Genomic DNA, 25,725 nt, shown 5'->3' on the forward strand with positions numbered 1-25,725 from the left:
TTTTTGCCAAAAGAGTAATGAGTTACTTAAATGGATGCTTCAGTTTGTGATAGTTTTTGATTGCTGTTTCAAGGGTGGTTCACTGTGGCAAAGTAAAGTTAATCTGACTGGTAAGAAATTATTTTTTTCTCTGTCAGATAACAGATCTCCTGGATGTAGTGCTGGACAGTTTCATCAAAACCAGTGCCACGGGGGGCTTGGGCTCCATCAAAGCTGAGGTGATGGCAGACACAGCTGTAGCACTGGCTTCTGGCAATGTCAAGCTGGTGTCAAGCAAAGTGAGTTCCCTCTTTGCCTTCATTTCCTTTTGTAGAATAATTTCAACTTATTTACTGATGTGACACTGAGATGTTTCCTGGTAAGTCAAGACAGACAACAAGGCAAAACCCATGATAAAATAGGTTCCAAGCAATAGAGTAATTTCAGTGTTAAGTGTTGGTGGTTTTTACTGAAATTCTGAGCTGTGCTCCCTTTGAGCAGAACAAAATGGTTGCTGTTTTTCCAGGTGATTGGGAGGATGTGCAAGATCATTGACAAGACGTGTCTGTCGCCCACGCCCACGCTGGAGCAGCACCTGATGTGGGATGACATTGCCATCCTGGCTCGCTACATGCTCATGCTCTCCTTCAACAACTCCCTGGACGTGGCTGCTCATCTCCCCTACCTCTTCCACGTGGTGACTCTGCTGGTGGCCACGGGGCCCCTTTCCCTCAGAGCTTCCACCCACGGGCTCGTCATCAACATCATTCACTCTCTTTGCACTTGTTCACAGCTTCACTTCAGTGGTGAGCTCTTTTGGATTTTCAATGAGGCTGATTGCTCCTTAATTTGTTTAACAAATATTTGAGTTGTCTTTCTCTGCAAACTGTTCTGAGAGTTTGAAAATAGAGGGTTTGGGTTCAGCATGAATACACATCAGAATGAGGATATGATCAACAAGAAATGAGTATGGAATTAAAAAAATATCTTACTTAGAATAAGTGCATAATGTAAAGTGTTTGTATAATGAGTTTTGGAAAAGGAGAAGAAAGTACCTGTGATTTTCTGGTAAGGCAAAGGAGCAAATACATCTGTGCTAAAACTGGCTCATGTGCATCTTGTGTAGGGTTGCATAACATGGTAACAAAAATACCAATTACATAAGGGAATTGAGAAGTTACTGTGTTAAAACAGGTATTTTATCCAGTGTTGTATTTTAGCAGCCCTAAAATAATTGGTATTAGCAATTTGGCACATCTTAGCCCAGAAGCACAACGTAAAACCAGGCTAAATTTTGTGCAGAAGAAAAATTCAAAATGTATGTGGTCTTGTCTTTCTTTATGTGTGTGTGAAATCTCATTTTCTGTCCGTACATATCAGCAGGGAGAGTAGGTGTGCACACACACATGGTCTGTGTGTCTGTGCCCTGGTGCACAGGGTGCTGAGCCTCCTGCTCACACACTGGGTTTGAAGTGCACTGAAACCAGCTGAGAGGTCAGAACTGTGGAGATATTCAGTGCCAGAGCAGGGCCATCATTTTCTTCTGCTTTAAGTGTCTTTCTTCGTGTGAGTGCCAGAGCCAAATGCAGAGTCTGCTGCAGTTTGAACTTCCAGTTCTGTTGGTATTTCAGAGCAGGAACACTCTGGGTTTCCATTTTCTGAATCACTGTGAGGAGAACAGACAGAGCCACATCTTTAGACAGGTTCCTCTGCAGCAGTCTCTAGAACCCAGTCCTTGTGGCAGTTTCAGCAGTCAGGGCAGGAGCAGGGCTGCTGTGCCTGGCTCAGGCCAGTGGCAGAGGGAGCAGTGCTGGGGAGGGCGCAGGGACCCTTGGCTTTGGTGTCCCTGGGGGGCAAATGTGCATTTGAATTTCCCTGCTGTAAATCTAATATGTGCAGCTCTATTCCACAGAGGAGACCAAGCAAGTTTTAAGGCTGAGCTTGACGGAGTTCTCGCTGCCCAAGTTTTACCTGCTGTTCGGGATCAGCAAGGTGAAATCAGCGGCCGTGATCGCGTTCCGCTCCAGCTACCGCGACCGCTCCTTCTCGCCCGGCTCCTACGAGAGAGAGACCTTCGCCCTGACCTCCCTGGAGACAGTCACTGAGGCCCTGCTGGAGATCATGGAGGTGACTGGGACAGGGAGAGAGCATGGGGGACAGGGAGAGAGCATGGGGGACAGGGAGAGAGCATGGGGACAGGGAGGAAGCATGGGGACAGGGAGAGAGCATGGGGACAGGGGAGAGAGCATGGGGACAGGGAGGGGCCCTGGGGACAGGGAGAGAGCATGGGGGACAGGGAGAGAGCATGGGGACAGGGAGAGAGCATGGGGGACAGGGATGGAGCATGGGGACAGGGAGGGAGCCTGGGGACAGGGAGGGAGCATGGGGACAGGGAGGGGCCCTGGGGACAGGGAGAGAGCATGGGGACAGGGAGAGAGCCTGGGGACAGGGAGAGAGCCTGGGGACTGGGAGAGAGCATGGGGACAGGGATGGAGCATGGGGACAGGGAGGGAGCCTGGGGACAGGGAGAGAGCATGGGGACAGGGAGAGAGCATGGGGACAGGGAGGGAGCATGGGGACAGGGGAGGGAGCCTGGGGACAGGGAGGGAGCATGGGGACAGGGGAGGGAGCCTGGGGACAGGGGAGAGAGCCTGGGGACAGGGAGGGGCCCTGGGGACAGGGAGAGAGCATGGGGACAGGGATGGAGCATGGGGACAGGGATGGAGCCTGGGGACAGGGATGGAGCCTGGGGACAGGGAGGGAGCATGGGGACAGGGAGAGAGCATGGGGACAGGGATGGAGCATGGGGACAGGGAGAGAGCATGGGGACTGGGAGAGAGCATGGGGACAGGGAGGGAGCATGGGGACAGGGAGAGAGCATGGGGACAGGGATGGAGCATGGGGACAGGGAGAGAGCCTGGGGACAGGGATGGAGCCTGGGGACAGGGAGGGAGCATGGGGACAGGGAGAGAGCATGGGGACAGGGATGGAGCATGGGGACAGGGAGAGAGCATGGGGACTGGGAGAGAGCATGGGGACAGGGATGGAGCATGGGGACAGGGAGGGAGCCTGGGGACAGGGAGAGAGCCTGGGGACAGGGAGGGAGCATGGGGACAGGGATGGAGCATGGGGACAGGGGAGAGAGCCTGGGGACAGGGAGAGAGCATGGGGGTCAGGGAGAGAGCATGGGGACAGGGAGAGAGCATGGGGGACAGGGAAGGAGCATGGGGACAGGGAGAGAGCATGGGGGACAGGGAGGGAGCATGGGGACAGGGGAGAGAGCCTGGGGACAGGGGAGAGAGCCTGGGGACAGGGAGAGAGCATGGGGACAGGGAGAGAGCATGGGGGACAGGGAGGGAGCATGGGGGACAGGGGAGAGAGCCTGGGGACAGGGAGAGAGCATGGGGACAGGGGAGGGAGCATGGGGACAGGGAGGGAGCATGGGGACAGGGAGGGAGCATGGGGACAGGGGAGAGAGCCTGGGGACAGGGGAGAGAGCCTGGGGACTGGGAGAGAGCATGGGGACAGGGAGAGAGCATGGGGACAGGGAGAGAGCATGGGGACAGGGAGAGAGCATGGGGACAGGGAGAGAGCATGGGGACAGGGATGGAGCCTGGGGACAGGGAGAGAGCATGGGGACAGGGAGGGGCCCTGGGGACAGGGAGAGAGCATGGGGACAGGGAGAGAGCATGGGGACAGGGGAGAGAGCATGGGGACAGGGATGGAGCATGGGGACAGGGAGAGAGCATGGGGACAGGGATGGAGCATGGGGACAGGGAGAGAGCATGGGGACAGGGAGAGAGCATGGGGACTGGGAGAGAGCATGGGGACAGGGAGAGAGCATGGGGACAGGGGGGAGAGCATGGGGACAGGGAGAGAGCATGGGGTCAGGGAGAGAGCATGGGGACAGGGAGGGAGCCTGGGGACAGGGATGGAGCCTGGGGACAGGGATGGAGCCTGGGGACAGGGAGAGAGCATGGGGACAGGGAGGGGCCCTGGGGACAGGGAGAGAGCATGGGGACAGGGAGAGAGCATGGGGACAGGGGAGAGAGCATGGGGACAGGGATGGAGCATGGGGACAGGGAGAGAGCATGGGGACAGGGATGGAGCATGGGGACAGGGAGAGAGCATGGGGACAGGGAGAGAGCATGGGGACTGGGAGAGAGCATGGGGACAGGGAGAGAGCATGGGGACAGGGAGAGAGCATGGGGACAGGGAGGGGCCCTGGGGACAGGGAGAGAGCATGGGGACAGGGAGAGAGCATGGGGACAGGGGAGAGAGCATGGGGACAGGGATGGAGCATGGGGACAGGGAGAGAGCATGGGGACAGGGAGGGAGCATGGGGACAGGGAGAGAGCATGGGGACAGGGAGAGAGCATGGGGACAGGGAGAGAGCATGGGGACAGGGAGAGGGAGAGGCATGGGGACAGGGAGGGAGCCTGGGGACAGGGAGGGAGCCTGGGGATAGGGAGAGAGCCTGGGGACAGGGAGAGAGCATGGGGACAGGGAGGGAGCATGGGGACAGGGAGAGAGCATGGGGACAGGGAGAGAGCATGGGGACAGGGAGAGAGCATGGGGACAGGGAGAGAGCATGGGGACAGGGAGGGGCCCTGGGGACAGGGAGAGAGCATGGGGACAGGGAGAGAGCATGGGGACAGGGGAGAGAGCATGGGGACAGGGATGGAGCATGGGGACAGGGAGAGAGCATGGGGACAGGGATGGAGCATGGGGACAGGGAGAGAGCATGGGGACAGGGAGAGAGCATGGGGACAGGGAGAGAGCATGGGGACAGGGAGAGAGCATGGGGACAGGGAGGGAGCCTGGGGACAGGGAGGGAGCCTGGGGATAGGGAGAGAGCCTGGGGACAGGGAGAGAGCATGGGGACAGGGAGGGAGCATGGGGACAGGGAGAGAGCATGGGGACGGGAGAGAGCATGGGGACAGGGAGAGAGCATGGGGGACAGGGAGAGAGCATGGGGACAGGGAGAGAGCATGGGGACAGGGAGAGAGCATGGGGACAGGGAGAGAGCATGGGGACAGGGAGGGAGCATGGGGACAGGGAGAGAGCATGGGGACAGGGAGAGAGCATGGGGACAGGGAGGGGCCCTGGGGACAGGGAGGGAGCCTGGGGACAGGGAGAGAGCATGGGGACAGGGAGGGGCCCTGGGGACAGGGAGAGAGCATGGGGACAGGGAGAGAGCATGGGGACAGGGAGGGGCCCTGGGGACAGGGAGAGAGCATGGGGACAGGGAGAGAGCATGGGGACAGGGAGAGAGCATGGGGACAGGGAGGGGCCCTGGGGACAGGGATGGAGCATGGGGACAGGGAGAGAGCATGGGGACAGGGAGAGAGCATGGGGACAGGGAGAGAGCATGGGGACAGGGAGGGAGCCTGGGGACAGGGAGGGAGCCTGGGGACAGGGAGAGAGCATGGGGACAGGGAGAGAGCATGGGGACAGGGAGAGAGCATGGGGACAGGGAGAGAGCATGGGGGACAGGGAGGGAGCATGGGGACAGGGAGAGAGCATGGGGGACAGGGAGGGAGCATGGGGACAGGGGAGAGAGCCTGGGGACAGGGGAGAGAGCCTGGGGACAGGGGAGAGAGCATGGGGACAGGGAGAGAGCATGGGGGACAGGGAGGGAGCATGGGGGACAGGGGAGAGAGCCTGGGGACAGGGAGAGAGCATGGGGACAGGGGAGGGAGCATGGGGACAGGGAGGGAGCATGGGGACAGGGAGGGAGCATGGGGACAGGGGAGAGAGCCTGGGGACAGGGGAGAGAGCCTGGGGACTGGGAGAGAGCATGGGGACAGGGAGAGAGCATGGGGGACAGGGAGGGAGCATGGGGGACAGGGGAGAGAGCCTGGGGACAGGGAGAGAGCATGGGGACTGGGAGAGAGCATGGGGACAGGGAGAGAGCATGGGGACAGGGAGAGAGCATGGGGACAGGGATGGAGCCTGGGGACAGGGAGAGAGCATGGGGACAGGGAGGGGCCCTGGGGACAGGGAGAGAGCATGGGGACAGGGAGAGAGCATGGGGACAGGGGAGAGAGCATGGGGACAGGGATGGAGCATGGGGACAGGGAGAGAGCATGGGACAGGGATGGAGCATGGGGACAGGGAGAGAGCATGGGGACAGGGAGAGAGCATGGGGACTGGGAGAGAGCATGGGGACAGGGAGAGAGCATGGGGACAGGGAGAGAGCATGGGGACAGGGAGAGAGCATGGGGTCAGGGAGAGAGCATGGGGACAGGGAGGGAGCCTGGGGACAGGGATGGAGCCTGGGGACAGGGATGGAGCCTGGGGACAGGGAGAGAGCATGGGGACAGGGAGAGAGCATGGGGACAGGGAGAGAGCATGGGGACAGGGAGGGGCCCTGGGGACAGGGAGAGAGCATGGGGACAGGGAGAGAGCATGGGGACAGGGGAGGGAGCATGGGGACAGGGAGAGAGCATGGGGACAGGGAGAGAGCATGGGGACAGGGAGGGAGCATGGGGACAGGGAGAGAGCATGGGGACAGGGAGAGAGCATGGGGACAGGGAGGGGCCCTGGGGACAGGGAGGGAGCCTGGGGACAGGGAGAGAGCATGGGGACAGGGAGGGGCCCTGGGGACAGGGAGAGAGCATGGGGACAGGGAGAGAGCATGGGGACAGGGAGAGAGCATGGGGACAGGGAGAGAGCATGGGGACAGGGAGAGAGCATGGGGACAGGGAGGGAGCATGGGGACAGGGAGAGAGCATGGGGACAGGGAGGGGCCCTGGGGACAGGGAGAGAGCATGGGGACAGGGAGAGAGCATGGGGACAGGGAGGGGCCCTGGGGACAGGGAGAGAGCATGGGGACAGGGAGAGAGCATGGGGACAGGGAGAGAGCATGGGGACAGGGAGGGGCCCTGGGGACAGGGATGGAGCATGGGGACAGGGAGAGAGCATGGGGACAGGGAGAGAGCATGGGGACAGGGAGAGAGCATGGGGACAGGGAGGGAGCCTGGGGACAGGGAGGGAGCCTGGGGACAGGGAGAGAGCATGGGGACAGGGAGAGAGCATGGGGACAGGGAGGGAGCATGGGGACAGGGAGAGAGCATGGGGACAGGGAGAGAGCATGGGGACAGGGAGAGAGCATGGGGGACAGGGAGAGAGCATGGGGGACAGGGAGAGAGCATGGGGACAGGGAGAGAGCATGGGGACAGGGAGAGAGCATGGGGACAGGGAGGGAGCATGGGGACAGGGAGAGAGCATGGGGACAGGGAGGGAGCCTGGGGACAGGGAGGGAGCATGGGGACAGGGAGAGAGCCTGGGGACAGGGAGAGAGCATGGGGACAGGGATGGAGCATGGGGACAGGGAGAGAGCATGGGGACAGGGCCCTGCTGGAGATCATGGGGTGACTGGGACAGGGCAGTGACCCCTGGACAGGCAGCCAGTGCAGGGCTTGTGCCTCCTCTCTGCTGACAGTTAACAGCTGATTTCTGAGAGCCAAACGTCTGCACATTCCCAGTTGTACAAATACATTTTCTCCATTTTACATCTATTCAAACCATCTCATTCTCTCTAGGCTTGTATGAGGGACATTCCAACGTGCAAGTGGCTGGACCAGTGGACTGAACTAGCTCAAAAGTAAGTCATGGACTGCAAACCCTGAGCCCTCCCTGCCCCTGCAGTGCACCCTGAGTTTCATCTTTTTGTTGTGTTTATATTTTGAAGATTGTTGTTTAATGCCCTGTGCTGTGTTTCTTCCCAGGTTTGCATTCCAGTACAACCCCTCTCTGCAGCCAAGAGCTCTGGTTGTCTTTGGCTGCATAAGCAAACGAGTCTCTCATGGACAAATAAAACAAATCATCCGAATTCTCAGCAAGGTATATGGGTCTGTCTCTTTCCCTTTGTGACTCACAAAGTAGCTATTTTTAGCTTTATCTTCCCATCAAATATAGATCTTGGCATAATTTTAGGATACATCTTTCAAGCATATTCTTGTATAGAACTGATTGGAAATACACTTTCTATAGGCCAGGCTTCTGACTTTAAATTGATTTGGTGGCTTCTGAATTTAAATTGAATGAGTTCCATCCCTGCTGTGACTTCTGGAGTATCAACAGGTCTCAGTATTGAGTTTAAAACTCCTGACATAGGTGGATCCAGCAGTCAGTATTTGAATAAATGAGAAATTTTCTGTTATGGCATTTACCAGCATGCACATGCATATCTTCCTTTTTCCTAAAGGAAGTGAATGATCTCATGTGTTGTAAGCAAATATAGTAAAGAGCTGATTTATATCAGAAAACTTTGAAGCAGGTGCCTGGATTGACAATGATGTTCCATCAGTCTAAAGCAGATTGAGTCCCATAGCAAGTGAACAACAAACTAAATATGTGTCTTTTAAGCATTTCATTGGAGTTTTATGGACACAAACATGAATTGAATTATATAAATACATAAATGATAAAACAGCTTTTCTACAGCTCTTATACCCCCCTGCAGTCTGGCTGTGCAGCCATACAGTTATTTTTGCTGTGTAAATCTCCATTTGGAAAAGTTCTTGAGAGTTGGTTTAAAATGAGCTCAGGCTTTGTAAGTAATTGAGAAAAACAGTTATTGTGCAGAACTTTGATCTTTTTACAAAGCAAAATGTAATTGTGGTTGTATTTTTAATTACTCTCTTTTTTCAAATAGGGACTTGAGAGCTGTTTGAAAGGCCCTGATAATTATAATAGCCAAGTTCTAATAGAAGCCACAGTTATAGCCCTCACCAAGCTGCAGCCTCTTCTTAACAAGGTAAATCACTGGATTTTTGAATAAAAGAGAATGTATTTTGTAAATTCTGATTATGGGTATAATCTCAGAAATACAAGTGAAGTGTTGGGGTTTCTGAAGTTCACCCTTCACTGTGACTCATGCATGGAAGGAGCACACATGGGAAGTGTGGCAGATTGTGTGAGCAGTGCAAAGGAATGTTCTGTTCTGCCTCCCTGGCAGGTGGGCAGAGGCTGTGCCCAGGCTGTGCCTGTTCCCCCACCAGGCTCCAGTGCTCCTTCCCTGCCTGTGCTGGGCCCTGCAGGGCTGGGCTGGGGGTGGCCCCTGGGGCTGCTTCAGGCTCCTGTCTGGGCACAGCAGGAACAAAGAGCCTCCTGCAGCTCCTGGTGCTGAAGAAAACTTGTTCTGGAAATGGCTCTGCTCAAGGGACCCAGGGTGTGTTGAGTGTCAGCTCATCCTGGTGTGGTTCTGATTTTGGTGAGGAAGAGCCTGGCTCTGTGTGCAGTCCCTGTTCAGATGGAGAACAGCAGAGCCATTTCTGGCCATGTGAGCATCTGTTCCCTTGGGGTGGATGTGGCTGAGGGCAGAACCTGCTACAAGGGACAAACCCTCCCCTCTGTCCTGGCTGTCCTTCACCTGCAGGAGCTGCCTCTGAAGTGCAGTGGTGGCTCTTTCTGTCCCTGCAGGACTCCCCTATGCACAAGGCTCTGTTCTGGGTGGCCATGGCTGTGCTGCAGCTGGATGAGGTGAACCTGTACTCAGCAGGGACAGCCCTGCTGGAGCAGAACCTGCACACCCTGGACAGCCTGCGTGTGTTCAATGACAAGGTGAGCCCACAGCCCTCACTCCTGGCTGCAGTCAGAGCTGATAGAGAGGGAAAAACCCACCTTTGTCCTTGTGAACACTTGCTAAGCAACTAAACCTGAATTTGCATTAGAAACTGTTTCACTTGGGTGATAACCACTGACAAAGATGTGGAGAGAAGCTGTCATTACTCTGAAACTGGAACAGAAATGTCCAGGTGTGACCTGTGAGAAAGTGTTGATATTTTCCTGTAGCCTCTAAAAGAGCTGTTCTGTCACTTAAACAAAAAACTCAACAAATTTGAGATGTCCTGAGTAGCTTCCAGTGAGGTGCTCTTGTATTTTGTTTTTGTGGCTCAGAGCCCAGAAGAAGTGTTCATGGAAATCAGGAGACCACTGGAATGGCACTGCAAGCAGATGGATCATTTTGTTGGGCTGAATTTCAACTCCAACTTCAACTTTGCACTCGTGGGACATCTTCTGAAAGGTAAGAGTGCATGCTGCTCTTTGTTTGAGATAACATCTTACTTCAGGAATAAAAACAAGTCGAGGGATAAAGAGGCCACACTGGGTGGTGGATTTTGAGTAACTTGGGTTTCAGAGTAGATTCAGAATTTAACCTCCCTTGGATTAAAGGACTTTGCCAGATTTCCTTTCTACATCTCCTGTGATGGTCTTTAGTGCTGCTGCTGAAAGTTCTGAGCTGTCACAGGGTGTAGAGCTTCATTTGCTGCAGTCCTTCCTCCAAGAATGTCTCTCCCTGTTTGCCTGTGCTCAGGCTCACTGGTTTTCCAGGAGACTGGTTTGTGAGCTAACAGGTGTAATGTATGCACAGACATTTGAAGTGATGCAGTTTTGAGGGGAGGGACAGAAAGAATTAGTCTTAAATATGCCATTTCTGGTAGCACTGTGCTCTCTTACCCTTGAGATGGAATGTCTGAGAACATGCTGGAAAATATTTCTAAATGCTTTCAAGATATTAGTGCTTCATAAATATGGATTCAGAAGTTAAATACAATCTTTTGTTTCTTAGGGTACAGGCATCCTTCCCCTACCACTGTAGCAAGAACAGTGAGGATTTTGCACACACTCCTTGCCCTGGTTAACAAACACAGGAACTGTGACAAGTTTGAGGTGAACACCCAGAGCGTGGCTTACCTGGCAGGTAATGAAGCAAACCTCCTTCCCAGTCTGGGCTGGCTGAAAAGGAGGGGATTACTGGGGAATTCCTTCAGGTTGGGGCTGTTAAAATTGTACCAGCACAGAGAACTTGTAACTGGTGGGCAGGAGTGTGGGCAGGGTGGGCACAGGGGGAAGGTTTTTGGGCACAGCACCTGCTCTGCAGCTTTGGGGCTTCAGGGAGGCTGGAGGTTTCTTGGTGTCAGCACTCCAGTGTGTGCCTGACAGCATTCAGGTTTTCTGGACACAGAAATTGTGACCACGTGAGGACAAATTAGTAAATCTTGTCATTGTAACAGGATGGGAAAGAGAATTCTTTTTATGTGATCTGCTTTTAATCCGTGCATGCCCTGAGTGTCAGTGCAGCTCGGTGGGGTTAATGGGGTGTGTGCAGGCAGTGCAGGTGGGTGGGGTTGATGGATGGGGTGTGTGCAGGCAGTGCAGGTGGGTGGTGCTGTGTGCCCTGTGCTGTCTGGAAGGACACCCTGGGGTGCTGAGTGCCCTGTGCTGTCTGGAAGGACACCCTGGGGTGCTGTGCCCTGTGCTGTCTGGAAGGACACCCTGGGGTGCTGTGCCCTGTGCTGTCTGGAAGGACACCCTGGGGTGCTGAGTGCCCTGTGCTGTCTGGAAGGACACCCAGGGGTGCTGTGCCCTGTGCTGTCTGGAAGGACACCCAGGGGTGCTGTGCCCTGTGCTGTCTGGAAGGACACCCTGGGGTGCTGTGCCCTGTGCTGTCTGGAAGCCCTGGGGTGCTGTGTGCCCTGTGCTGTCTGGAAGGACACCCTGGGGTGCTGAGTGCCCTGTGCTGTCTGGAAGGACACCCTGGGGTGCTGTGCCCTGTGCTGTCTGGAAGGACACCCTGGGGTGCTGTGCCCTGTGCTGTCTGGAAGCCCTGGGGTGCTGTGTGCCCTGTGCTGTCTGGAAGGACACCCTGGGGTGCTGTGCCCTGTGCTGTCTGGAAGGACACCCTGGGGTGCTGTGCCCTGTGCTGTCTGGAAGGACACCCTGGGGTGCTGTGCCCTGTGCTGTCTGGAAGCCCTGGGGTGCTGTGCCCTGTGCTGTCTGGAAGGACACCCTGGGGTGCTGTGCCCTGTGCTGTCTGGAAGGACACCCTGGGGTGCTGTGTGCCCTGTGCTGTCTGGAAGGACACCCTGGGGTGCTGTGCCCTGTGCTGTCTGGAAGGACACCCTGCCCTCTCTGCCTGCAGCCCTGCTGACCGTGTCCGAGGAGGTGCGGAGCCGCTGCAGCCTCAAGCACAGGAAGTCCCTGCTGCTGACAGACGTCTCAGTGGAGAATGTTCCCATGGAGACTTACCCCATCCATCACAGTGACACTACCTATAGGTTGGTTGTCTCACTTTTACCCACATTGCAAAGCCTCTTGCCTTTAGTGAGTGAGCTCTGGTGGCTCCTGAGCAATTTGCTCCTTGCACTGGGATCAGGAGTCACAGAGAAATCTGGATGTGCAATTTGTGCCATTTTTTCAGAGCTTAACTGCTCTGGAGGCTGTTAAACCTTTTGCTAAAACCTTTCTACAAGACCTGATTTAATGTCATTTATATTTTAGAAGAACATTTTGTTTGTCTTTTTAAGAACGTGGCATGTAGCTGTCTGTGCCACTGGGGAACCTTGGCACCTTGTTAGAGCCTGTGTGCATCCAGAGATGAGCCAGGAATTGAGCTGGAAGTGCCATGGAGAGCCTGTGTCCTCAGCAGGGAGCACTTCACTCAGGATTTCTCTTTCTGGCATTGAGATTGGAGTAGCTGATTACTAGATGTATTCCATCTTGCCCCAAAGGCTGATTTCCTTGTGTTCTTTTCATTATTTCTTATCTCTTCAGCATCACATTCACATCAGATTGTTTGTTTTCACTAGCTCAGATATCTTTGCAAGCAAAGTAATTACTATTTGTTATTAGGTGTTTTGGGGAGATTACCCAGGTAGGAAAGGTGGGTTTAAGGAAGGATAGTTTGGCTGCTTGAAAAACCTCTGCCTAAATAGCACAGTTTTAAGATTTTCTTACTTGAATTTCTCTGCACTTTCAGGACACTAAAGGAGCACCAGCCCTGGTCATCCCCCAAGGGCTCAGACAGACACCTGGCTGCCAGTTACCCAACAGTGGGACAGATCAGCCCTCGCACCCGGAAATCCATGAGCTTGGACATGGGGCAGCCTTCACAAGCCAACACTAAAAAGCTTCTAGGTTATTAACATAACTCATTTATTCATCTGTCTGCACAATACCTTGGGAGGCATTACTGGAGAAAAATCGTTCTTGTAGTTGGCTTTAAGGGCTTATTCCTGATTGAGAGGAATAAGTGCAGTTTCTGCAAAATGCAAATTTCAGGGCACTGGACATTAAAGAGGACCCAGTTCTTTTGGTCGTGAAGGGGGGGAGAGAGAGTGATCCTCAAAATGTGCATGTTGAAGTGGAGGAAAAAAGCTGTTCCAGATCCTGAAGATGTCTAGTGCCAGTTCTGTGCTCCCAGCCCTTTCCAGCAAACCCAGGAGGTGAATATTTATCTGCTCCATGGAGTGCCCTGGTTGGGGCTGGAGGAGATGGTCCCAGGACATGGTAGATGTGTGTAAACAATCTGATTTGTACTCATGGCTTCTCAGTGCATCATGTTTACAACAAACTCGTGTATCAGAGGACCAAGCTGAGTTGCTTTGCAGAACTCGTGGAAGCCCTTTGGCATTACACAGGTGGAAGAAAAGGGGCATTTCCTTCATCCCAGCCCTTTCCTGCTTCCTTTTCAGTAACCACATCCTGGCATGTGTGTTCTGTGTGGGGGCCAGGAGTCCATGGCATGCCCCCCTGACTAACTGCATGCTCCCTCCTGTGTGTTGTGCAGCACTCTGGAAGCTGTGATGGAGAGCGGCATGGTGTGATCCTATTTTCTGTCCCATCCCTGACAATAGTGGAAAGGTCCCCAGATTCCTGTCAACACGTGGTAGAGAGGGGAGTAGCTTGGCCAGAAAATTGGAAAAAGTTAGAATATGGATTTAGGTTTAATGTTTTTAATTGCCTGATAAATTGTTTTTAGGTACAAGGAAAAGTTTTGACCATTTGATATCGGACACAAAGGCTCCTAAAAGGCAAGACATGGAATCTGGAATCACAACGCCTCCCAAAATGAGGAGAGTAGCCGAAAATGATTATGAAATGGGTGAGACACAGGACTAACATTTTAAGAATAATACTAATTATAAACGCTTTGTATCTCTATACAAAGGACTATTTCTAAATTCAGTGTTTATTTGCCAGGGTTACTCCAAGGTAAGGGAGAAGCACCTTTCTTAGCAATGGCTTCTGCAGGGTGCAGCCTTTGTATCTCTGGCAGCTGCACTGGAGCTGCTCAGTTTACAGGTGCAGAGTCAGGGGCAGCTCTAAAGGACTGCATGTAGGAGTGCAATGAAATGAAGAGCATTTGGCCTTCTGTAAGTTAATAAGCCCGAGCTGCAAATTCCTGCAGGAGATGGAATGTGAGCTGATGCCTGGAATGCCTCTCTTCATCTTCTCCCCCATTGCTTCCTGTGCCCCCACCCCCAATTGCAATGCAAGACCAGGGTTCTTCTCTTGTATCTGCCTGACCCTAAATTTGGTACTCACACCCCTGGGCCTGTATTTCACTGAAGAGGAAATTGGGGTTTTTGTTGCCATCTGATAACACATCCATGTAGTGGTGCTGCACTGTGGTGCAGTCGTTGCTTGACCTGTGTGACGAGGCCGGTGAGCTCTGAGGTTTGCACAGGACTGACCCTGCTGTGCAGAACCTGATTCTGTCCTGCTTTGGGTTTATTTTGCTCTGGATGAGTTGCTCTTGTTTTATCTGGCAGAAACCCAGAGAATATCACCACAGCAACACCCACACCTGCGGAAAGTTTCTGTTTCTGAGTCGAACGTCCTCCTGGATGAAGAAGTTCTGACTGACCCAAAAATTCAAGCCCTGCTGCTTACAGTTCTTGTAAGCTTCCTTCTGTGTGTTTTCTGCTATTTTCTGATGCCCTTTTATCTCCCAGCAAAACAAACATGTTCTTTGGAGTTTTTCCTGGCTGAATTTATGACAAACTATTTTGTATAATAAAAGGTTATTAATATCGTACAGATTAAAAGAAATGAGCATTATTGGAATCCCAGCATAATACAGTTTGAAAGTCATTAACTAGTAATAGAGCTGCAGTCTGATAGCACTTTCTTCAGCTGTAGCACTACAGTTCCCACTCCAGGTATGATTCAGGGAGATTCAGTTCTGTAAAAAACTTAGGAGATACATTGATTGGCAAAATACCAGTTGTTGCCAACTGGTTCTGTTGTTGGGAGACACAAATTGGTGTTTTGTAAGGCTGCTTTCTGCTAGTCAGGAATTTAAACCCTGCAGAGTTTAACCCTTTGGGCAGGGGCTGTGACTGGCAGTGCACTGACAGCTGCCTCCCTGCCAGGCCACGCTGGTGAAATACACCACGGACGAGTTTGACCAGCGCATCCTCTACGAGTACTTGGCAGAAGCCAGCGTTGTCTTCCCAAAGGTCTTTCCTGTTGTGTGAGTACCTGAAGTTCTGCTTACAGTAACTCTGTACCTGCCTCTTCTTTAGAGTCTCTGCTCCAGGACAAGCATCTACAAGGCACTTGCTTGTGTGGAGGTTACAGGCTACAGTTTGTCCCTGCTGGTTGATTTTAATTTGTGCCCCAGGTGTTTCAAAGCTGATTTAAAGCCTAGTGCAGGTGCTTTTTGGGGGTTTCTTTAGACACCTGCTGTAGTTTTGCTGGAGTGAGTATGTGTAAAGGAAACCCAGCTGTCAGAAGTTAAGGTGAGCAGGTGTTCATAAACTGACATTAGAATCCTCATGGAACAGAGTTGGGAATTGTGTTATGAAATCACTGGGAGGGTGAAAATTCCCCATGAGCTGCTGGTTGCTATAGTCAGTTGGGAGCTGCAGGTTTATTTTATGTAATGACCAAGAGCTAAACCACTTCTCCTTTCTTCAGGCATAATTTATTGGATTCCAAGATCAATACCCTTTTATCGCTGTGCCAGGATCCAAACTTGTTGAATCCAATTCATGGGATTGTGCAGAGTGTTGTCTACCATGAGGAGTCTCCACCCCAATACCAAACATCCTATCTACAGAGTAAGTATTTTTCCTTTTTTACAAACAAAGTGCTGTACTGGGAGCACTCTGTTGTTCTCTGTCAGGTGAGAGCTGGGCTTTCATGGTGGTGTTCCCTTTGTTGTTGCAGGTTTTGGATTTAATGGGCTGTGGAGGTTTGCTGGCCCCTTCTCCAAGGTAAGAGCTCTGTGGGTTCTGGGCTGTTTGGCCTTTCTGGGGCACGTTGGTGCTGCAGCAAAGATGCTCATGAGGAGCATCATTGTCTTAGGAGAGAGCAGAGAGCTCGTGGCACCTCCAGGCTAAACCAGCCTGCAGCAGGTACCAAAGTGAGGCAAAAGCAGCCAGGTGTGTGAGTGCAGCTTTTCCTGCTCCCAGGATCACTTTGTTACATGTACTTGGCAGGGTAGGGGGTGGATTTGATAGGTGTTGACTGCACAAGGCTAAACTTGTGTTGGAGCAGAGCCCATGGACAGTGCCTGTGTGTCCAGGCATCCAGGGGGAGTGGCCCAGGTGGGGGCTGGGGCAGGGGCTCTGCAGCCCCTTTTCCTGCCCCTGGGCTCCCACACACTGAGATCACACTGACACCTGGTCTGCAGTGTGTACATTTAGATTGGTCTGGACAGGGCCACAAATCAGTTTTTACAATACATCAAATGGTCTTGGAAATTTGCAGGCAAAACAGTGGGACTTGAGAGTGAGCTCTGGAGCAAAGCTCAAACTGACAGGAAAGTACAAAGGAAAGAACAATGTTTTTTCCCCCCATCTTTCACAGCAAACCCAAATCCCAGACTATGCTGAGCTCATAGTGAAGTTCCTTGATGCCTTGATTGACACATATTTGCCTGGAATTGATGAGGAAGCCAGTGAAGAATCTCTCCTGACCCCCACGTCTCCGTATCCTCCAGCGGTGCAGAGCCAGCTCAGCATCACTGCAAACCTCAACCTCTCCAACTCCATGACCTCACTTGCCACTTCCCAGCACTCCCCAGGTCAGTGCCTGTTCTGGTACCATCTGCCTGGGGGAAATGGGGGAATTTCCTGCTTTAGGAGCCTCATTGGCTCTTTGGATATGTTCATGTGTCAAACATCGGTGCATTGTGGAGTCAAATGAATATTAGACTGTTCCTGAGCTGTTACCCTGTTGGTTCAGATCTTGGGTTTCATCCAGCACAAAAATTGTCTCCCAGGTCACTCCATGAGAAGGGAAGAGGATTAAGGGCATCAGAACTGCAGCACATTTGTGTGGAACACGTGCCCTGCAGGGGATCCCTGGCTCACAGGCACTGGCATGGTTTGTTCAGGGTGCAGAGGAGCAGCAGGAGTAAGGCAGGGCTGTTGGAATGAGCTGGGAGCAGGGGTTTCTTAGGAACAGACCTTGCTGTCAATGTGGAAACATTCTGAGCAGCATCTTTCTGTTTGGAACACAGTATCAGCAGCAGCTCCAAGCACTTTGTTTCCAAGGGTGAGGTGATGGTGCAGGATTGGGCTCTCTGCAAGGGAAAGAAGCATTTTGCTCTGTAAATGTTCTCCTTCCTTCTGCCCCACTTTCCATTCCCTCTTCCTTTACAAGCTGAGAGGAAGGAATTAATTCAGCTCGTCAGACATTCCTTCCAAGTGCTGTGCAGACAGATGGCTTTTGTCAAAGGCTGGTTGAGAGTCTCCACAAACAGAGTTGGGAACTGGGGAACTCCTTCAGGTTAATAGTGACTCTGAAACAGCACACTGCTGGCACTCTGAGCACTGTTTGCTTGGAAATTACATTTAAAACACCTGTGTGAAGGCCATGTGTTCAGCAGCACCCAGAAAAAGAAAACATTTTCAGCCAAGTGAGTTTTTTTGAAGAATTCATTTCTTGCATCTGGAAACAACTAGGCAGGATCATTGTTTAGAAATGTTTTGTCTGTCACCATCTCCGTTCCTCTCCCTCCCCTTCCCTGTCTCATGGACATTATTCACTTACGTTTATTTCTTTCATTCTGTGTCTGTGAAGCTTTTCTGCCTTGCTCTAAGTCTGCAGTTTTCATGCAGCTGCCTCATCCAGGTACTCTCTTCTTTCATCATATTTGCACGAAATGCTGCTTGAGCTGTGTTAGGGCCTGGCTGTGGCATGAGGAGCAGTTTCTGACCCGGGAATGGCTTCAGCAAGTGCTAAGCTGGTGCATTTTTGGGGGGTGCCAATAATACTTGGTGATAGAGCAGATGAAGTCACCCACAGCCTTGAGAATAAATCTGGTAACAGACAAGTAGATGCTTAATGTGGAAATCACTCTGCTGCACGTGGGAAGCTAAAATGAACTGTTTGGTGTGAGCTCTTTAGATTCAGCAGGACTCAGCTCTGGCTGCAGGGACACAGAGACACAGTAACACTTAAGAGTAACAGAACTTCGTTCTAACCATTGTATTTGCTGTCAGACATCCTAATTTTTGCTGCTGGTTGTAGTTATATCCTCTTGCATAAAACCACTGGTCCTGCTCTTCATTGCTGGTGCTGCACCTGTGCCGTGGGTATGAGGTGCTGGTGACACTCAGCAGACACACACGGTGTGACAGTGACACCAAGGGGCTGCTGCAGGGGTAACTCACAGCAGTGTCAGCATGAAGATAAAAAAGGAGCTCCTGTGCACTGAGCCCAGCTCTGGGCTGTTGTGTCTGCAGTGACAGTGCCCAAAGCCACTGCTCAGGGCTCTGGCACCAGGCATTGGGTGGTGGTGCCATGTCACCATGGGGTCTTCACTAAAGCACTTCAGTTTTGAGGTTGGTTTGATGGGAGACTGCTAGCAAAGCATAGCAGAGTCCTGCAGGGGACATGCAAAGCTTCTCAGAAGGGTCTTAGTTTGTGGGTACAAACCTGTCTGGTGCCATCCTCATCCTGACTGCCACAAGCCTCTTCCTGCCCCTGGTGGGGCTGAATTCAGCAGTCACAGTTCTCATGAAGAGTCCTGGCCTCAGTTCCTCTGTGCCTGTTTCCAGTCACGACCCTCGTTAGGAAACTTTCTTTACTCATTCCGAGTCAGTTTGCTGGGTTGTTTTGCGTTTTCCTCCTTCCTTCACTTGAGCAGGTGTTTGTTTTCAGCAGGACAGCCGGGTTGTCCCGGTTGTGCTGTCCCTGTGCCCTGTGCCGGCCCCGCAGGCAGGCGGGCAGCAGCGAGCGGCTCTGCAGCCCGACCTGCCCCGACCGTGTTTGGTTGTTTCGAGCTCGGTTGGGCGGAGCTCGGGGAGCCGCCCCGGCTCAGCGCCGCTCGTGTCTCCGCAGGGATCGACAAGGAGAACGTGGAGCTCTCGCCCACCGCCGGCCACGCCAACAGCGGGAGGATGCGCCACGGCTCCGCCAGCCAAGTGCAGAAGCAGCGAAGCGCCGGCAGCTTCAAGCGTCACAGCATCAAAAAGATCGTGTGATTGTCGCTTTTTAATTTTATTTTTTTATTTTTGGACCTGACTGACACGCGCGGCCCCTCGCCAAGGGCCCCCCACCGGGTGTGATGCTGCACTTGATCTGTACAGTTCCCATCCCGCCAGCCGCGTTGCCAGATGATCAAGTCCCGACCCACTGCCCGAGTTAACGCCCCGTCCCGTGCTGGGCTCCAGCCTGCTCGGAGCCCCGGGGGAGGGTGGGGCTCTGCAGCGTCTGTTCCGATCCAAAGCCATTTCCCAGCCCCGCCCTGTCTGCTCTGGCCTCAGGTGTTCCTGCTAAGGGAAGTGTTGATCCTGAACCCTCTTTGCACGCCTCAAGGTAGTAGTGGCTTCCTGAGCCAGGGAAGTTTCTCTAACCCTGGTTTTAATCCAAACCTATGAGATTTTAGCCGTGTACTTTTTTTTACCACACTGAGAAGTTCATGATAGCTGCAGTACAAGGAGCTTAACAGACGTGGTGGATTAGGTTAAATTTCAGGTAATTAGCAATAAAGGGGGGAGGAAAAGGAGGCTGCAGGAGTCCCTCATTCCCCAGACCAAGCTTCACGCACTTGGACTGCACGTGGACCAGACTGGACAAACTGGCTTTTTTCCCAAAGTTTTTTGTTTGTTTGTTTGGTTGGGTTTTTTTGCTGTACTTTATCTGCTCTGAGGAAGTTGTACAGGAGAAAATCCCTGGGAACTGACCCTCGGGCTGTCATTGTAGCACCTGCTTTAGTTCTGCCCTTCCCTACCAGGCGCACCTTGGAGAGCTCCTGGCAGGATATCCAGCGGGGAATGGAGGGCGAGCGGGATGGGTTCATTGCCGGCTCTGGGGGATAGCGTGTGACAAGCTGCCCCTGTGCCCCCGAGCAGGGGCAGAGAGAGCCACGTCTGCTCAAGGTACATGAATCTAAATGAACTGACACGGAGTGCAATGGCAGGGGCCGGGGCTGGCGGTGTCGCCTCCCGGGGGTGGGTCCCGCGGGTTTCACGCACCTGGGGCTGCTGTGGCTGTCGGGCTGCGGGAGGCGCTGGGGCGGCGGCGGCCGGGACGGCGCGTTTTGTGCTGGCAGGGAGGAGCCGGAGGCGGTGCCGGGCCCCGCGGGCACGGGCGAGCTGCACCTCGGGCCGGGGCTGTGTCCCTGAGGAGCTGCTGACCGGCTGCTCTCTTTCTGACCAGCTCCTGCTCAGAAACAGAGCCACTTCCCAGTTTCAGATCCCTCTGCTGTGGTAGGAATTAACAATCCTTCTGTGGCTTTAAAGGAAAAAAAAAGTTATCCATTAGGTAAAAGCCAGTCCTCCAGTGCAATCGTTAGTGGCTTTCAGTAAATCAAACTCCACAGCTAAATTATAAGAGAATGGTACAATTATGGGTTCCAATTTATTGCTATAGCACATAATTCCCATGTATCCACACAGTAACAATGTAACATTTATGTAAATAAAAATACCTTTATTGTATTGATTCATAAAATAACAATTTCTTTAATTTGTTTACAGTCCTGGAAAAACTATGAACACAAACTTCATATGCAAATAGTTTGCCAAAACAAGAGGAAAACTTTCAGATTAGCAGTCATGGAATAAACAGGCTAGAAAGGTGAACTGGTGCAATTAACCAAATCCCCTCACTCGGGTGGGGCAGGTGCCAGGGCAGGAACGTGGTCACTGCTGACACAGAGTGGGGGCTGAGCTGGGCTCAGGGACAGAGCAGGGGCTCAAGCCTTGGGTTTGGGGTCCCCAGTGTTAGAAACCATTGTCATCCCACAACTCAGATTATGAGGAGCCACCCCTGGTGTCACTGGGGTTTGCACTGGGTTGTGCCCAGTCAAGTTGGTTCCAGCCCTTCCTGTTTTGCTGAGGACAAGGAATTGTAGAAACCTGAGGATCTGTATGTAGGAGGAAAACAAGAATCTCTTGTAAAGGTGTTGTGCTGTTTTCAGTTGTTTCTCCTATGAGCAGGTCTCCTGCAGACAGGAACTGTAATTCCAGGGAACTGATTTTGTTTGGGCAGAGAGCAAGCCTTTCCCAGTTCTGCATTGCCCATGTCAGCAGTCCCTCCATCAGAACTGCTGTGTTCCCTGCAGCAGAGATGTGGGAGCAGAGGGGACAGGGATGAAAGTCACCTTCCCTGTGAGAACTACTCCAGGCTCTCAGTCCCAGCTGAAAAACTGGTCTCAAAGTCAGTGAACAAAACTGAATTTCCTCTTTACTGGCAGGAGGGAGTCTGTTGGAGTTTTCCCTGTGTGGGAGGTTCAGTGACAGGGCCTGGACTCTGGCAGAGCAGAGGTGTCAGACACCTGTGTCAGGTAATGGGTGGATTGGGGTATAAGGACTGCTGATGGCCAAGGTTTAATTTGGGATGGTGTGTGCCCCGATAGGAACGTTGTCTCCTAGTACTGGTGCTTGGGAGGCTCGTGCTTGGCTCCCAGGGAACCATGGCCTTTGTGTAATGATTAAACTCCCATCAGTAATTAGTTGTTGAGTGCCTTACTGTCACTGCATTGCTCTCCCTCCAGCAGCTGCTGCTGGGGTTTGCCTCTTTTTCTTTCTCACATCCTCCTTGCTTTGCTCTTTCTCTGTTTGAGCACTCTCCATCCCATTCCATCCCTGGGCTCTGCTCCCATTCCAGGCTTCTCCATCCTTTCTCCACCTGCTGCTCTGTTCTCTGGTGACCAGCAGGTTGTTGCTGGTGGCAGTGTGGGTGTGAGCCCTGACCTGCACATGGGAGCCCCACCCCAGGGTCCCCAGTGCCGCTGTGCTCGGGGCAACCCGTGGGCCGCTGGCAGTGGCTGCTCCAGGCTCTGCTGCAGGGCTGGAGCTGCAGCCCCAGAGTCCCTGTGCTCTGACATGAAAACCTAAAATTCAGAAAAACATGATTGGAACATGTGGACCATGTGAGGCCCTCCCGGGGAGCACGTGTGACCCCCTGGCTCAGAGCCCGTTCCCTGCCCCGCACTGACCACAGCTCAGTACTGTAAAGACAATTAACATTCTGTTTGTGTTTGTATTTTCCCTGACTTAAAGATAACTCAGTAGTATTTGAGTAGTGCATAACCTACCTGTAATGATGCTGATGTTTCTGCTTTACCGTGCATGAGGTTTCCCAGGACAGGGAACATTTCCCTGAGTCTCGTGGGCTGAGCCCCTGGCACGTGCCAGGGCTGCCTCTGACCCGGGTTGTAGGTTTTAGGGCTTTTTCTGTTTCATTCTAAGGTTATTTTTTTCCAAAGTCACAAAGCACGTCCTATTGTTATGCAACAAACCACAGACAGTCACTCAAGAGTGTTGGTCCCACCTTTTTTTTTATGCAGTATATTCACCTGTAAATAGTTTTTGTGTAAAATTTGACAGAAAAGTATATTTACTACACTGTAAATACATGTGACAATATATTGTATTATTTTGCTTTTTTTGTAAAGCAGTTAGTTGCTGTATATGTATAACATACAAATTTGATTATTCTAGTGTTAGTAACTGTTAACTACTCCTCCTCCCTCCTGCTGGTGCGTTCTGTCAGTTAAAGCAGAAGCTGTGTCAGAGACACTCACCCTGTGTGTGATCTCACTGCTTCCCAGGGTCCATCAGCCTGGAGAGCGTGCTGCTCCCAGCACCTGTGGGAGCTGTGGGGCACAATGGTGGAAACCTGGTTTCAGATAATTATTGTTCACCCCATTCTCCCCTCATGTATGTACTCCCCCCTTTTTTTTTGAAGTAAAATGTAAATTGAACCTGCTGCCGGTTGTTGGAAGGTCATTGCCGGGGCTGCGGGTGAAGGTGCTGGACGCTGCTGTCCTCTCTCTGTTGGGACAGTTGGGGTGGGTTCTCTGGGGCTGAACCAAGGGATCCAGCCCAGTTCCTGAGCCAAGCCTGTTTTTTTTCTGGGGAAAATTAAGATTCCAGTTAAAATCCAGTGTCTGGGGTTTGTCTTCCCAGACTGGTGCTGCTCTGGGTGTGGGATCCTGCACAGATCTGAGATTGCCTGTGGTGACTGAAGAAAAAGAAAGCCCATTATCATGAATTTCATGTCACTTCAATAAGATTATCATAACTGAATAATAAATCAGAATATTTCTTTTTAAAATGTAAATTTAATATTGTAATAAAACAGCTGCTTGGTCTTTAAAGAACAATTCGGTATAATTTGTCTATTTGAGCTTTTTTTGCCTAGAAGCTTGAGGTTTCAGCTGTCAGGCAACTTCTCTGACAAATGATTAATCACATCTATTTTTCTTTTAGGGGGATACATTACTTTCCCATTAAAAATGTGTAAGTACTTATATGCTGGCTTTGTGAGTCGTAAAAGGATGTAAAGACACATTAAAGTGTGACTGCATTGACTTCTTCTGAGACATCTTATTGTTGCTGCATGGTGAACAAACAGACCTGCAGACACCTGCACAGGTGATTCCTGTCGTGTTCCTGGTGCCAGCTGGGGCTGCACGAGTGGAAAAGCAGTGTGTGAAGTGTCAAATTTAATTTTCTTTACTTTGGAGGAAATGTTCCTTACTTCAGAGCTGGACCTGGAGTGGGAGCCAGGCAGGAGCCAGCTCCTCAGCAGCACCTGCTCAATCACTGCTCTCAAAAACATTCCTAAAGTTCCTCTTCTGGACAGTGGAGCCTCCCTGCTACTTGAGATCACAAATACACTGTAGCCACAGGGAGGGAATGAAAGGAGAGTTTTATTTTAGTTATGTATGCAGTTGGAAAAACTGTATTTAGGGGAAAATTGTACTGTTGGAGCAGGCAATTCTGTCTAAGGAAAGAGCTTCAAAATCCCTGCCCAGCTGATGCTGCTGAAATATTTTACAAAGGAAAAGAATTAAGTAAAAATGCAGAAGTTACCTGAACTAGGGGAATGAATTCTGTTCTGGAGGTAAAAACTGCACAAGGAGGAAAAGGAAGTTGATGTTGATGGCTGAGCCCAGGATGGCTCAGAGCTTTGGTGAAGGTGTCCAGGTGAGATGGGTGACACCTGTTCCCTTTGGGGCTCTCACTGGTTCTGCTTGGTCACTTGTGCCATCACCAAATGGGTTTTATGTGTCTGTTCCTCTGAGGACAGGGGACAGCACACCTGACCTCAGACAGCTCCAAGTGATGGATGAGCCACATGTGTCACCTGTGTCACAGAACTAACTGCCAGAGCCAACTCCTGCAGCACTGGGTCCCTCTCAGAGCACTGAACTGCCTTTCCCACTGCCAGTGAGGATGTTCAGGTGGGAATCCTCTGTGCCTTGCAACAGGGGCTGCTCAGTTGGCTGCTCCTCTGGTTAACAAGCTCTCAAATGAAAATCACTCCTAGGCTTGTGTGGGTGGAAAGGGTAAAAAAACAACTCCATGATGTGGCTTGTTCAAACAAGCATGGGTTTGTTCTTCAAAGGAATCATGAAAAAACCTCTGATGACGGGATCTTTTGGGATACTTAAATGACAGTGCTATAAATAGCCAGGAGTAACTATATGCTCAAGAAAATCCCCTGAATTACTAAATTGTAATTTTTTTCTCATGGCATGCTGTCCTTCAGACAAACTGGAAATATCTGTTCTGCTGCTCCCACTCCCAGTTAGGTACTGGGAGAGCAAGGTCTGCCCAGGAGAGCTGGCTGTGCAGCAAGACAGTGCAAATACTGAAGAGCTGCTCCTCCAGCCCTCCTCCTCCTCTGGCTGTGAGGACAGGGGAATGAAATGGCCAAATGCACATGAGGTTTCAGCAGTTCTGTCCCCTGTGTGTCTGACACAGGCTGTGGTTGTGACCTTGACAAATCCCTGAATGTTTGACCACCAGGCACTGTAAACGCTGGGATTGCCCAACACTAACAGCCAAGGGTGGCTGTCGGTTGGGAATTCTCAACGGACAAACTTGGGAGATCCTCAGATTAGGGACATCAAAAGGGCAAAGTCTCAACACCAATGGATTTTTCCACTTCATGTGTAGTAGGCACAATTTGTACCTTTAAGAGGATATTTAGTATTAATTCCTGACTGCTCTAAACAAAAAGAGGCAAATCAGGAACTTTTCACAGAAAAAATACTTACACAAATCAGTGCTTTAGGAAGGCCAGTCCTGCTCTTGACTGTGATTTCTCCAAGTTACTCATTTACACTCTCACACACCAACTGCCTGCTGCAGGCACGTGTCAGCTTTCAACGGGCAGGTTTGACTCCAGCCAGCCTGGTCAGCACAGCCCTGAACTCCCCCTGTGCCTGCAGGTCTGTGCAGAGCCAGGTGAGCTCTGGGAGCAGCAGTGGCTCTGCAGGATGAGCCCAGGGTGCTGAAAAGGGAGGAGGCTGATGGGGGGTGACTGCCACACCAACAGGAAGCTCAGGCTTTCAAGGAGGGAGGAGGCTTGAAGTGCTTCCCTGCACTGCTGCAGCCACCACTGCAGGATACCCCAGCACACTGTGTAACTCACACTGCCTTGGCTGCTCCCTGTTCCTGCCCCAAAGCATCAACCACCTCCCCCTGGCCTGCTGCTTCCCTCTGACTTTGCTGCTCAAAAGATGAAAAAGCAGCTGAA

General features: G+C 52.0%; 1 protein-coding gene and 1 long non-coding RNA gene across 5 annotated transcripts in view; one reads left to right on the forward strand and one right to left on the reverse strand.

Moving 5' to 3' along the window:
* The window catches only part of NF1 (neurofibromin 1), a 74,887-nt gene extending 55,657 nt beyond the window's left edge, over positions 1 to 19,230 (forward strand). For 2 of the 4 annotated variants that reach the window (XM_079324654.1, XM_079324656.1), the window contains 19 exons: positions 138 to 278; positions 506 to 785; positions 1,892 to 2,106; positions 7,527 to 7,588; positions 7,713 to 7,827; positions 8,642 to 8,743; positions 9,409 to 9,549; positions 9,886 to 10,012; positions 10,559 to 10,690; positions 11,912 to 12,047; positions 12,749 to 12,906; positions 13,751 to 13,873; positions 14,544 to 14,671; positions 15,147 to 15,247; positions 15,694 to 15,836; positions 15,946 to 15,992; positions 16,588 to 16,804; positions 17,806 to 17,856; positions 19,069 to 19,230. In XM_079324654.1, the coding sequence (XP_079180780.1) occupies positions 138 to 278; positions 506 to 785; positions 1,892 to 2,106; positions 7,527 to 7,588; positions 7,713 to 7,827; positions 8,642 to 8,743; positions 9,409 to 9,549; positions 9,886 to 10,012; positions 10,559 to 10,690; positions 11,912 to 12,047; positions 12,749 to 12,906; positions 13,751 to 13,873; positions 14,544 to 14,671; positions 15,147 to 15,247; positions 15,694 to 15,836; positions 15,946 to 15,992; positions 16,588 to 16,804; positions 17,806 to 17,856; positions 19,069 to 19,211 (2,562 nt within the window). In that variant the 3' untranslated portion in view covers positions 19,212 to 19,230. The remainder of the gene's footprint in view (positions 1 to 137; positions 279 to 505; positions 786 to 1,891; positions 2,107 to 7,526; positions 7,589 to 7,712; positions 7,828 to 8,641; positions 8,744 to 9,408; positions 9,550 to 9,885; positions 10,013 to 10,558; positions 10,691 to 11,911; positions 12,048 to 12,748; positions 12,907 to 13,750; positions 13,874 to 14,543; positions 14,672 to 15,146; positions 15,248 to 15,693; positions 15,837 to 15,945; positions 15,993 to 16,587; positions 16,805 to 17,805; positions 17,857 to 19,068) is intronic. The other 2 variants (XM_079324655.1, XM_079324657.1) reach the window with 1 other exon arrangement.
* A 1,410-nt stretch (positions 19,231 to 20,640) lies between these two features.
* On the reverse strand, positions 20,641 to 24,122 carry LOC306811531. The gene is made up of 2 exons (XR_013776688.1): positions 24,054 to 24,122; positions 20,641 to 23,199 (listed from the first exon to the last, which is right to left on the reverse strand). It is a non-coding gene; the product is annotated as an uncharacterized lncRNA (long non-coding RNA).
* Between the last annotated feature and the right edge of the window lie 1,603 nt (positions 24,123 to 25,725).

The sequence above is a fragment of the Erithacus rubecula genome (assembly GCF_903797595.1).
Source record: "Erithacus rubecula genome assembly, chromosome: 22".
NCBI classification, from domain to species: Eukaryota; Metazoa; Chordata; class Aves; order Passeriformes; family Muscicapidae; genus Erithacus; species Erithacus rubecula.